Consider the following 14,254-nt stretch of genomic DNA (forward strand, 5'->3'; position numbering starts at 1 on the left):
CAAAATTAATCCTCGGTTTTAAAAATCATCATTATTAGTGACAACTTCAGGTAGTTCTCATTTTGGATTTAATCTCACCAACTGCTTTTTAAAATCTACCATGCACTTCACCTGGTACAGACCTGATACTGGGTCTTACCATAACTGTAATGAATTTGACTGACCCATACTACATGTTTAGAGTAAGGTCTATGGCAAAGACTGTTAACTGTCCTCCAGGATCCAGTCACTGCTCCTTTCTTTTAGTTACATAACTGACAAGTGAGGTACCCAGCTGCTAGTTTTGCCTGTTCTAGAACTTTACAGAAAAACAGGGTTCTTGTTTTTGTACACAGAGTTTCAAGGAATACAGTCACGCTCATTTATTTACCTATTGTTTATGGCTATTCGTGTACAATGATGGCAGGAAAATACTATCTGACCCTAAAGGAAAAGTTGGGAGCTATACCCTAATTCTAGATGTACATGAACTGAATTTTAAGTTTAAATCTGTGTATCAGACAATAGACCTGGTTTATCGTTAATGGCAGGATTATAGCATTAAAGTATAATCCCTTCTTGGTAATGACTTTCTTGAATATCCTGAAAAATCTTTTTCTTAATAACTTATTTTTGGGATTATTGCTTTTATCCCCAAAGCTTATGTTTTCTTATAAGATAAAGATACAGAGATACACTTCTGACTCTACATACATATGAAGTATATACATATATAAAAGGTAGTGCAACTATTCTCAAACCCATTTACATCAGTTTTAATTTATGTTTACTACATAATTTATTAAATAAAATTAAAACAATGAACTATGAGTATGAACATAAGAGTTGTATCTATAAAAACTTAATGCTTTGAAAGACTTGAGAAAGATGAAGTCACTAAAAACCCCCAAAAAACTGTCACCAATTATGTTTGGGCAAAACAGTTTTTAAAAAAAAGGACGAGGGGATGGGGAATTCCCTGGTGGTCCAGTGATAAGGACACAGCACTTTCACTGCTGTGACCTGGCTTCAAGTCCTGGTCAAGGAACTAAGGCCCTGCACTCAGACCCTGCAAGCCATGTGGTGCAGCCACATAAAAAAAAAAAAAATTATTTTAAAAGAGAAAACATTTTAATCTATAAGGAGTTTGCACTCAAGTGACTTTGAATGGATATTAGTTCTTGCTGGAAGTTGTAGGTGATATCAGGGTGACATTAAGAACTCTTCTCTCAACAGACTAGTAATTTAAAAACAAACAAAAAAAAGGTCTTGGCACCACATCAAACTCAATGGACATGAGTTTGAGCAAACTCCAGGAGACAGTGAAGGACAGGGAAGTCTGGTGTGCTATAGTCCATGGGGTTGCAAAGAGTCAGCCACAACTGAGTAACTGAACAACAACAACCACATCAAAGACTGACAAGTAAGTGGACATTTATATGTACTGTTAAAATGAGCTGGCTGAGATGTAACAATCACATTTTATCATTCTCTACTTGATTATTTCTATCTCAGTGGTCAGAATAACCTCAAATCAATAATTTAATTTACAGCCTTTTGGACTGTTAGGACCCTTGGTGCCTGGCAGAAGAAAACACATATCTTCTCAGGAGATAGTCTCTTCTTTTATTGCAGACCTCAATTCTCATAAATAAAATTCCAAAGGAAATGGCCAGCTTTACAGTTAAAAAAAATAAATAACTAAACCTCCAAAAAAAGCAAGGCACTATGAGTGAGAATTTGTAAAAACAGAATTAAAAGGACTTCAGGTAAAGGAATAACTTAGACACAGACTATAGAAGGTCTATGTTCACTATACTTAAAAAGAAATTGTTTAAATCTTGAAAATAGAGGAAAAAAATGCAGATTTGAAAATTAGAGAACTTTGAAAAATAAGAAACATAAAATGAAATTTAAAAATTCAATGGACAAATTTAAAAGCAAATTAACCACAGTTGAAGAAATTAGAACCAAAGAAATTACTCAGCATATAAAGGAGACAAAGAAATGGAAAATATGATAGAGATAACATAAGGATTAAGTTAGGAGGTCTAATCCACTTTCAACCAGCAGCATCATAGAGAATATAAAAGAGACTAGTATAGAGGCAACATTTGAAGAAATAATGTTTAGTGTTCTCCAAAACCAATGAAAAATATTTAGGAAGCCCAAATAATCTCAATAATGATAACGAAAGAAACACAAAGTCACATCATACTGAAAATGTACAATACCAAAGACAGAAAACATTAAGAGCACCCAAAGAGAAAAGACAGATTATACTCAGAAGCAATAGTCAGACTTTCAGTGGGCTTCTCATCCTACCCTAAGAAAGCCAGGAGAAAGCAGAATAAAATCTTCAAGTTCCTGAGAAAAATAATTGTTAACCTAGGATTCTATACCCAGCAAAAATGTCTTTCAAGAATGAAGTTGAAATAAAGCCATTAAGAAACAACAGTGATGATGACAACAAAATCCAACTGAATGTGACACCAGCAGACTGTTATTAATTAAATTCTAAAGAACCTGTTCCATGCAGGAGGAAAAAGATTTCAGATGAAAGATACGAGACAGAAAAAGAATACAGAAAGCAGATGAATCTAAATGCTGACTATATAAAAAAAATGTAACATCAAATGGAGTTTAAAAAGAAAAAAACTAAATCAAAATGACTCAAACTACTAAATCTCAATAGTATATGAGTTGGAGTTTGGGAAGACACTGGAATGGAATTGGGGAATGGAGCTTAAAACCCTTCACGTGTTTGGAAAGAGTGTAAAAGTACTAACCTTAGTCATTGGTAAATTAAACATGCATTTTATAATTTCTAAAGTAACCACCAAATAATAGAAATGGTATTATTCCCCAAAAATATGGAGTGAGAAAAAAATACCTCATCAATCCAAAAGAAGGCAAGATAGAAGAGAAAAAGATGGGACACGTAAACACACAAAAAAAGATGGCAGGCAATACATCCAAATATATCAATAATTACAATAAATATAAATGGACTAAATGCACTGTGGAGACAGATTACAAAGTCATTATTGATGATATTCTTCTTAAATGCTAAATTGGGATCTAGAAAGACTTTAGCATTTTTTTAAAGGAACTTAGAAGAAGAGTGGTCTGATACAGATTTCCAATGGGCTTGGAATACACAATAAACAAACTTGATGCTAAAGTAAATGACAGGGAACAGGAAAGCAAAAGAGATGATTTTTCAGAAGACATTTTAAGAAAATTTCATCCCATCTTCCCTAACATCCCCAGTCAATTGCAAATACTTACTGATAAGTGCAGAAAATCCGTAGAAGATCTTCAGTACGAAATTCTTGGGGGAAGTCATAAATTTCAATGACATGTGGGAATTCACAATCACTGAGGTCAATATCAGGAACTTCATGGTTGTAATAATCAAATCTAGGTTCTTGGATACTTTCTCTGTTCTTCATATTCCCTGATAACTAGAGAGGAGGAAGCATACATGTGACTGTTATACCAAGCCAGAGCATCATAAAACACCCTCCCATATATAAACAATTCTCCCTTTTATCTCCATGTTCCTATTCCTTAGCCTTTATCATTTGTCTCTGTTCCAAACACAGTAATATCACCCAGTTTATATTATACATGTGGAATACTTGAAAAAGTGCTGAAACTCCAGAAAAGACAAGCAATAAATGAAACTTAGCTTGCATCTATCAACAAGGTGTGAGAAAATGTAGAATGATTAATGCAGTGAGTTACAAACAACACATCTTAGAAACTGAATTGCAGAAAATAGTTCAAGAGATGAATTAATAACATTTGTTTTATTTGAGCTTATTGATCAGACCCATAGTTTCCTTTCTGAAAGTGAGCAAAAGCAAAACAAAATGTTTTAAGAATGAAAACACTTTGCTAGTCTACCTATTGTTGATGGTAGCTTACAAAGATATTTGTTATGACAAATGTTAAGTGGCACAGGTAATTAAAGTTCCCCAGCGTTAGAGCTACCTAAAGGAATTCCCACACAGGTTAATAAAGAAAGTAACAGTAATGAAGAGCATTTAAAATTTTACTCTATGATTAAAAACTGAATGCTGTTAACTATTTCACACTGGAAGCAGGAGAATGGAAAGGGAAAAGTGAAATGTGACAGCAAAGTAGCCATGACAGTCATTTTGTCATTCACCTAGACACTAGTACTGAACACCCAGAACCTTCAGGCTCAAAGTGTGTTCTGGTAATCAAAAGTCCAACTTTTGATTGATAGAGACCTTCAAGCATTCTTTCTTTTATACTGTACTTCCTTTCCCATCAAATGAGAAAATAAGAATCTGCAATGCCAAGGATGCATCTCCTTTCCTCAGAGAAGTGAAAAATGGATTTAAAAATTTTATTCGGGAGGCAGGAAAGGAAAAAGGTGATTTAGGTAAAATCGATGAAAATGTTTATCTTTTGCTGTGTCTCTAGTTCCTTTTCTCCACTAAGCTTCAGTTTTACGTCTTAAAAAAGGACATAATAATAGCACCAACATCTTACAAGTAGGGGAGAAGACTAAATGAGATGATGCAGTAAGTACTTAGCATACTACTTAGCATCTAAGTATGAATTCAACCCAATTTAAGCAAATTTTAATGAGGTGTTCAATCTATTGGGCTTCCCTGGTAGCTCAGACAGTAAAGAATCCGCCTACAATGCAGGAGACCTGGGTTTGATCCCCGGGTTGGGACGATCTCCTAGAGGAGGGCATGGCAACCCACTCCAGTATTCTTGCCTCAATCTATTATAGGCCAAGTACCATGTTATTTCCACCCTGCTTAGGATACAGAAAGAAGAGAATATCCCTCATACCATAACAATAAGGAAAGACCAAACGATCTATACATATCATAGCTTTTCTTGAGTTTAGCATAGAGTTGACTGAGTATGTAAGGAAACTGAAATCCACAGGATGACATGTCCCCCCAAAGAGAGAGAATACCTAAACTTTTTTCCCTCTGGCAGATCATGAGAAGTGGCCACCAAACAAGTGGGCAAGAAGATATCAGCTAAATGTTTAACAAGTTCTTACGAGCCTAGAGTTGACAGTTTAGAATAACTCAGAGCCCCAGAAAGGGGGCTCCAGAAAGGAGGGGGACCTGAAATTACTTGCAAGACCATCCTTAGGCTAATGCCACACTGTCTTGATTACCATTGTTTCATAAGTTCTGAAATTAGGAGGCTTGAGTCCTCCTACTTTGATCATTTTCAGAATCATTTTGGCTATTCTGAATCCCTTGCATTTCCATATGAATTTGAGGATCAGTTTGCAGATAGAAGTGGGCCACAAGCGAAGGAAGGAGGGCAGCAGTCTAAGAGAAGCTGAAAAAGGCAAGAAAACGGATTCCACTCTAGTCTCAAGAAAGGAACACAATCCTACCAATATCCTAATTTTAGTCCAGTGAGACCCATTTTGGACTTCTGACCTCAAGAACTATAAGGCAATAAATCTGTGTTAAGACACTAGTTTGTGGTAATTGAAAACATCGGTGATACTGTACATATATATATATATAAAACCTTTCTAGCTTTATGTCATGTCATCCCTTAAAATATGCTACATTCCAACCAAAAAGTAATACTATGCCTAAACAGGCATAAATACTATGCCTATGAGTGCACAACTGCACTCATTTCACACGCCAGCAAAGTAATGCTCAAAATTCTCCAAGCTAGGCTTCAACAGTATGTGAACCAAGAACTTACAGATGTTGAGAAAAGGCAGAGGAACCAGGATAAAATTGCTAACATCCTCTGGATCATAGAAAAGGCAAGAAAATTCCAGAAAAACATCTATTTCTGCTTCACTGACTATGCTAAAAGCTTTTGACTGTGTGGATCACAACAAACTGTGGAAAATTCTTAAAGAGATGGGAATACCAGACCACCTTACTTGCCTCCTGAGAAACCTGGATGCAGGTCAAGGAGCAAGTTAGAACCAGCCATGGAACAACAAACTGGTTCAAAATTGGGAAAGAAGTATGTCAACGCTGTATATTGTCACCCTGCTTATTTAACTTATATGCAGAGTACATCATGCAAAATGCCACACTGAATGAAGCACAAGCCAGAATCAAGATTGCCAGGAGAAATATCAATAACCTGAGATATGCAGATGACACCACCCTTATGGCAGAAAGCAAAGAGGAACTAAATAGCCTCTTGAAAAAGTGAAAGAGGAGAGTGAAAAGCCTGGCTTCAAACTCAACATTCAAAAAATGAATATCATGGCATTCACTCCCATCACTTCGTGGCAAAGAGATGGGGAAACAACGGAAACACTGACAGACTTTATTTTCTTGGGCTCCAAAATCACTGCAGATGGTGACTGCAGCCATGAAATTAAAAAATGCTTGCTCCTTGAAAGAAAGCCATGACAAACCTAGACGGTGTACTAAAGAGGAGAGATACTACTTTGCCAACAAAGGTCCTATAGTCAAAGCTTTTGTTTTTCCAGTAGTCATGTATGGATGTGAGAGTTGGACCATAAAGAAGGCTAAGCGCCAAAGAATTGATGCTTTTGAACTGTGGTGCTGGAGAAGACTCTTAATAGTCCCTTGGACTGCAAGATCAAACAGTCAACCCTAAAGGAAATCAACCCTGAATGTTCACTGGAAGGACTGATGCTGAAGCTAAAGCTCCAATACTTTGGCCACCTGATGCCAAGAACTGATTCACAGGAAAAGATCCTGATGCTGGAAAAGATTGAAGGCAGAAGGGGACGACAGAGGGTGAGATGGCTGGATGGCATCACCGACTCAACGGACATGAGTTTGAGCAAGCTCCAGGAGATGGTAAAGGACAGGGAAGCCTGGCGTGCTGCAGTCCATGGGGTTGAAAAGAATTGGACATGACTGAGTGACTGAACAACAATATGCCTAAACACATCTTGCTTCTTTCTGCCTGTTGATTTGATCACATTATTTTGATCACATGTATAATCTGACTCTTCCTCTACACTTCTATAGCATTCACCTCATCTGCACTACTTTTTTTTTTTTTTTTTTTGCTGTGCCATGCGGCACGTGGGATCTTAGCTTCCTGACCAGGGATTGAACCTGTGCTCCCTTAATCACTAGACCACAAGGGAAGCCCCATCATCTGCACTACTTTCATAGTACTCACTGCATAACACCTAATATTAATTAGACCCATCTCTTCCTCTAGCTTTAACCTCACTATCTAACCACCTATCCAACGAACATTTAATGTATGTTTAACATCACATTCGAGAAAGAACCTGGACAAAGAATTTTAATATGTAATAAAGTTATAAGAATGAAGAAGGTATTACCAGTGGGTAGAAGAGAATGAACATTGCTTATTCTTCTTCACTACCCAAGTAAAGAAATTATGCAGAGAAAAGTATCGTAGACAGAAGTGTGCAAAAGCATGCAAGGAGTGTAGCATTCTTTAAACAGTTCGGTGTGGCCACACTGAATAATGGGAGGACTTCAGAGAGTGCTATGGGCTTCACTGTGTCCTCCCAAAATTCATGAGTCAAAGTCATAAACGCTAATACCTTAGAATATAACTGTATTTAGAGATCATGTCTTTAAAGTGGTATTAAGTGAAAATAAAGTAGATCCTAATCTGAGTGGTGTCCTTATAAGAGGAAATTTGGACACAGACAGAGGGAAGATCATGTAAACACAGCCATTTACAAACCAAGGCGAGGCCTCAGAAGAATCCAACCCTTGCTGACACCTTGATCTTGGACTTCTGGCCCCTAGAATTGTGAGAGAACAAGTTTCTGTGGTGCTCTGTCACAGCCAGTCCAGGGTTCCGTGCTCTGGCAACCTTAACAAATTAATACAGGGAGCAAGGCTGCAGTTTCAGTTTCCTCATCAATATTCTGATTCTATATTACACCTACAAGGGACATGTCATATTCACCCCTATATACTCCCACTGCACACATTAACTTGCACAAACTAGGCATTCAAAAAATACTTGTGGAATGAATACTTGAGGCACATGCCTCAAATTAATTACTTTGTCCAAATGCCTGCTTATCGAGACTGATTTTACATGGAGCCCTCATCAATAAGAATTTGATTTATGCAACATGTATTTTTTTAAATGATTTTGGATGGCATTTTGAAATTTGGGGTAAAATGACACTTGTTTTCTTTCCCTTTACCAATAAACTTTAATTGTTCTGGTTATATAAATCATGCAAACAATTCAACAAATTATAAAAGGAAGGCAACAATAACAAAATTTCTAAATAGATTATCTAAACTTCTGATAGTGACAAACTGAGGACCTAACTCTGGGAACATTCCGTATTTTTTTACAAGCTGCTTTCACAGCCTGGAATGCCTTGTCTGCTTCTGATCCTTCTTCTTCGAAGACCCAGCTTCAATCTTTATCTCCTCTTGAAGCTTTTCCCATTGACCCCATTTTGATGGTTTCTCCACTCCTTATACTACTGTATCATATACTTGGAAGCTGGATATATATCATATTTCATCAATTCTAAGATGCACATTTTAACATCTCCAATATCAGTATGCATCTTAATCATACATATTGTCACTGCTTGCCTGCATATGCATGAGACCCCAAAGCACCAGTACCAAAATCTGCAGGCATTCCACACTGGTCCAGCAGTGTGGAAGAAAATCTCAATATAAGAATACTTCTATGTAAATGAAAAGATGGCTTAAGAATCCAACAACAATGATTTTTGCTTTTTTTTATGTATTCTTTTAAGAAATGCTGTATCATCAAAGTTCTTGTTGGCACAGAAAATGGTAAGAGGATGGAAAGGCATCAATATCAATGACTAAGTCAAGAAATTATTAGAGAGTTGGGCTATAAACACAAAGTTTTAGGAAGCTAACCAATTTATTTCACCTACAAAATATTTCACATATCTATCAGATACATGATAAAAATTTAAGTTTAAGTCTGTGTGCCACTCTGCTGTGCTCAGTCATATCTGACTCTCTGTGACCCCATGAACTGTAGCCCGCCACGTTCCTTTGTCCATGGGATTTCCCAGGCAAGAATACTGGAGTGGGTTGCCATTTCCTACTCCAGGGGATCTTCCTGATCCAGGGATCAATCTTGCATTTCATGCATCTCCTGCATTAGGAGGCAGATTCTTTACTACTGCACCACCTGGGACACCCTCTATTAATAATTAAGCCTAAAGAAGCTCTTTTGATAGGTATAAAATAAAATTCCAAAGGGTAAGCACTGTGATTTCTTTCTTACTGATACATAAAATAATGATATATTTTACAATCAATAGCATTTTCAATTTAATAAAATAGAATATTTTTTCTAGACATTTCTGAAAGTCTCATCAGCTCCACAAGACTATAACCTCCTTAACACTGTTATCCTTCTCTTTGACCCCTCACATCACCAGTATCTGAGCTGGGCACAGAATAGCTATACAGTGTCTGTTGACTGGCTGAGACCTTTAGGTAGAGGCAAAGGCTTACTGTCATGGAAAGAGCCCAGGTTAGAAAACCAGGAGATTGGGCCAACTCTGGCAGTAACCTTAGCTAGGTCAGTAATAACCTTTCTGGGGCTTAGCTGCCTTACCTATAAAGCAAGAGGTAAACATAAAATATTATGTTATAGGTCCCTTTCAATGCTAACATTCCACTTAAAAAAAAAAAAGACACGTACAGGTCTCTTAGGTTAAAGTTCCAGTTCCTAGATCTTATTCTTCAAGGCCTATAGTGTAATCCTGCCTCTGATCTTAGAAGGTAGGGAAAAAAAATTTCTGTAGATACCTGTAATCACAATTAAACATAATACACCACTTTAAACTATAGTTGTGGCTGTAACAAATTTAAATATTGGATATATCAGGAGATTACAGGGACATGGACAACAGAGACTTGACCAGAAGTTGAAGGTATAACATTACTGCAGTTGCTTCAATGTCACTATATCTATTTTCATAATTATTCATAGAATTAACCCATGCAGTCAATTCTTATTATTTAGGTTATGTTATTCAAGCCCTTTGTTTCTAGTTTTCTCTTCTACTCTTACCCTGTAGCTTCTTAACTGCTTATTAACTCACTTTCTACTGAAGAAAATAAAATTTAAAATTTATTATTTACTATAAACTTTGACAAATTAAAAGATTTGGGATTTGGCTGAAGAATAGGCTTAAGCTATATACAAAAAATAACATCTTTGAATTATCTGAACTTGATTCTATCACTGGTATTCCATTTCCACAGAAAACTGAGAGTAACAGCCAAGAATTTTTCATGTTGGTCCACAGTAATGTGAACAAATCAAAAGCTAGAATTAAAATGTTTTACCCATTTAACTTTCTGTATTTGGCAAAGAGGGAAATAACACTATTTTTAAAGTATTTTCAAACATTTTGTAAAATTTCTCATGACCCAAAGTCCAAACACATCCAAAAAGAGTTCGCTAAAAAGGTAATAAAACTACAATGTATAATATACAGCATAAGTTAGGGCTTCCATCCCTTTTCTATACTGCTTTGGGCATAAACCCTTTACAACAGTAGAAGGATAAATTTAGACTTTTTAACTTTTTAAGATTTTACACATTAAGAGTAGATAATGTCTTCAGTGGTGTTCTCGACCTACACATAAAATTATATAATATATCTAGGGCTATGCCTCCACTGACCTTATCAAGAAACCAAGGCCAGAAATGCAAACTATGACCTCATAAAATGTTTAACACAGAATAGGCAGAACGGCACTCAAGGTGCCATCTAACAATTTCTCTAGAATAGGTATCAGCAACATTTTAATATCACTGATAATCATCAGTGAGAGAAAGCCATGGCTACAGCATTGGATTAAGGCATAGTAAGAAAGAAGAAAGGGTGAAAGTGAATACGAGTACAGAAAAGGAGATGAACAAAAGGAAATAAAAAAGAAAGCTACAATAATCAGGCATGTCAGATGAACACTTACTGATCCCAGTGCCAGAGGACAACTGCAGGAGCTCTGGTTGCCTCTAATGAATAGTAATATGTGGCACATAAGTATATGGGCAGGGACCAAGTCAATATACTGAACCAACAGGGACCTGGCTTCTATTCAGGCAGTGCAAAAAGGTTAATATGGCAAACTGATGCTGGCATTCTTGGGAAGATGCCATCCAAACCCCCTGAAGAGTGAAGACACTGTAGTCGGTTAAACTTGTAGTCAAGGAAGACTGAGAAACAGGGAGACACCTCTGGATTCCCTCATCTTCCCAGCATGACTGGGACAACTAGATGGAAAGATACCACTGATAAAGTATGAAGATGAGTAGGCACACACAGAAAGATGATGATTTGGAAATGAATGGTGTTCCTTTTCTCTTTTACATGGTTATCAGTCAGTCAGTTCAGTCTCTCAGTCGTCCAACTCTTTGCGACCCCATGAATCACAGCACGCCAGGCCTCCCGGCCCATCACCAACTCCCGGAGTTTACTCAAACTCATGTCCATCGAGTCAGTGATGCCATCCAGCCATCTCATCCTCCATCGTCCCCTTCTCCTCCTGCCTCCAATCCCTCCCAGCATCAGGGTTAGGTTATACATTGTTAGTAACCGTCTATAACAAAAGAAAACTCCTACCTAAATATTTACCCCTATCTAAAAACATACCTCAAAACCAGAAATGGCCAGTGAAGGGACCAGGTGCCAGCGTCTAGCAATATCAATGTTATGCTGCTGACATCTCACTAACCCCCCTGCTAATAAGTCTGCTGAGTGATACAGGAGGCAGAAAAGGAAGTTTTATCTAGACAATAATTCCTATGTTCTGGTATCAAGATCTTAAAGGTTAAAAGAAGTCATGCCAGTATCCTTTTCTTTATCAGTTAAAAATCTCAATTTCTGGGCATCCCATACCATGGCTTTAGGAGATCATGTAATCTTTAGAGACTCATCAAGAGCTGCAGTTCTGGGAGCTAATGACTCAGGCAGATATAGAAGTTCAAAAGGTCAGGAAACTGTTTCACATACCAATGACTACCACACCCTGCTCTAGAGCATACTTTCCTACCTACCAGAAGTATTAGGCATACCTCTATGGCTAGCCATTGTCATCAAAGAAACAGGCCAGATGGGAAAAGAGCCAAAAATCTTTGGTTGGAAAGTTTTCAAGGTAAGCAGACACTTACTTTAATAAAGTACGCTTGGAACAATTGTAAATAATAAATTAGGAGTCCTAGTCATCAAAAGGCTATTAATTTTCTTGGATTTGTGACATCTTTTAATAGCATTATCATTATCACACGTTTTAAAACCCAAAACACAGGAGACAACAGCTGGGAGTTGGATCCACTACTTGCACTCTCAATCCAACTTCTTTCCTGCTCTCATCTATCTTTATGCCTCAACATAGATCCCAAACGTTACCAAGCATCTCAAAAGATACCCAAACACAACACCCAGGCACTGGCTATCTTCAGCTTAAAACACCACCAACTCTGTTTTCCAGCTGTTCCCAACTTTAGTTCAAGCCAGTGTTTTCTTTGGCAATATTACTATGCCCCTCTAGAGACTTGGTTCCCTAAATTCTTTCACACCTAAACAGTGTTAAGATCTAACAACAGTTGCACACCTGAACCTCCCTCCTCCCAAAACAGAAGCCATAGCCCTAAGCTACCACACAGAATCAAAACTCAAGCAGCTGCGATGTGTGAAAGCTCCTGGAGGCTAATCTGAAAGGCAGAGAGCAACTCTGCCCTACTGACTCACATTCATTCAATAAATATTTATGGAGTCCTACCATGTATAAGAAGGCTCTGTGTGTCCTACGCCCTCTTTTGTAAGAAGCTTTGTTTTGTTCTCACCTACACACACCTGTGGTCTCTCGTCTCCTTAAGCAGGCCCTTTGCCAACTTAGAACACTGCTTCCTTCCCAAGACTCAGGCCTTCTCCCAATGCTTGGGTCCTTAATAACTTCTCTATAATCACCTAACTCACTATATTATTAGTATATTTTAACCTGATTTGGGTCTAAAATCTCTGCTGAACAGTGTTTTTCTTTTTCATTATGAGCTGACGGCCCTCTCATGTTACCACACTCACATCTTGATATAATTTAAGCTTGCATGCTGCCTGTGAGCAGTGGTTCTCACTTATGTGCATGTGAATCTCGCTACAGAGTTCGCATTTCTAGTAAGTTCCCTGGTGATGCTTACACCGCTGGACCAGGGACCATACTTTGGAAACGATCACCTTGGAGAATCTGATGAAAGTTATGAAAGACTGCACTCACATACAAAATCTTGCATGCAATTTCAAAGGGTTCGTGAACGTTAATATGTAGATGCCTTTCTGCTCTATATTCTTTCTAAGAAATGTTTAAGATCTACTGTTTCCTGACTTCACAGTAAGAAGTACTAATGGTACAAATGTGCATGCAAACACCTCCCAAGAGTAAGAAGGAAGTGCTTGATATTGGAAACTCAATTCTGTCCAATGGGTTGCCCTCTTCAGTTTCACGTGTCTCTTTTATACGTGCTTGTAAACATTTTTCTGTACTTCTGGTTCAACTATCGAAAACAAAAGACTCATCATTTAGCATTTAAAACGCTCTGTGGAGTCACTCATACAAAACTATCTCATACGTGAGGAAGTGGTCTGGTAGAAAGAACATAAATACAGGATTAGGACTGTAGACTGAAATCCTGAATCTGCCTTTCTTAAAGATACAACCATTAACCTTCAATTTCCCTATGTATAAAACTGGAGATTTTATAGGGAAATGATTTTTCTCCCCTTCTGAGCAAAGGTTATATGAACTCACTATAAGGAATAAAAGGGGAAATGATTCTACTATTCAAAACCAAGGATTCTTAATCATGGTAAGGAATTTAAATGCTGGATAGAGAGGGAATGTCTAAATCAAGAAAATGAAAAGACTGAACTAAATAATTTCTAAAATGCCTTTAAATCCAACATTTTGTATTTATGAACTCTACCTAGCCAGCATATTTCCTGTATGTATTCAACAATCACTTATTCTTTAACTCAGCACAAACTTAAAAAAAACCACCATACGTTCTTTTATCACATCCTTCCTTCCCTCTAGAGTGTCTAACAACATTCCAACATCCGTTGGAAGAATAAAATAAGTATGAATAATAAATTATTCTTTTCTTCAAATAGGCTGGTGTAAAATACATCTTGTCAACACAGAAAAGCCTTTTCGAATAAGTTTCCCTCTGTATTTTCTCAACAGTCAGCCAGAGCCATTAAACTCATCTTTAATCTATTCAATAAGATCTCTCA

The 14,254-nt window shown here is 37.3% G+C and overlaps 1 protein-coding gene across 9 annotated transcripts in view; it reads right to left on the bottom strand.

Annotated features, from left to right (window-relative positions):
- The window catches only part of R3HCC1L (R3H domain and coiled-coil containing 1 like), a 65,405-nt gene that overhangs the window by 11,720 nt on the left and 39,431 nt on the right, over positions 1-14,254 (bottom strand). For all 9 annotated transcript variants that reach the window (XM_043475776.1, XM_043475784.1, XM_043475779.1 and 6 more), the window contains one exon: positions 3,271-3,446. In XM_043475776.1, coding sequence (XP_043331711.1) covers positions 3,271-3,446 — 176 coding nt within the window. The remainder of the gene's footprint in view (positions 1-3,270; positions 3,447-14,254) is intronic.

This window comes from Cervus canadensis, chromosome 8 (assembly GCF_019320065.1).
Source record: "Cervus canadensis isolate Bull #8, Minnesota chromosome 8, ASM1932006v1, whole genome shotgun sequence".
Taxonomy (NCBI): domain Eukaryota; kingdom Metazoa; phylum Chordata; class Mammalia; order Artiodactyla; family Cervidae; genus Cervus; species Cervus canadensis.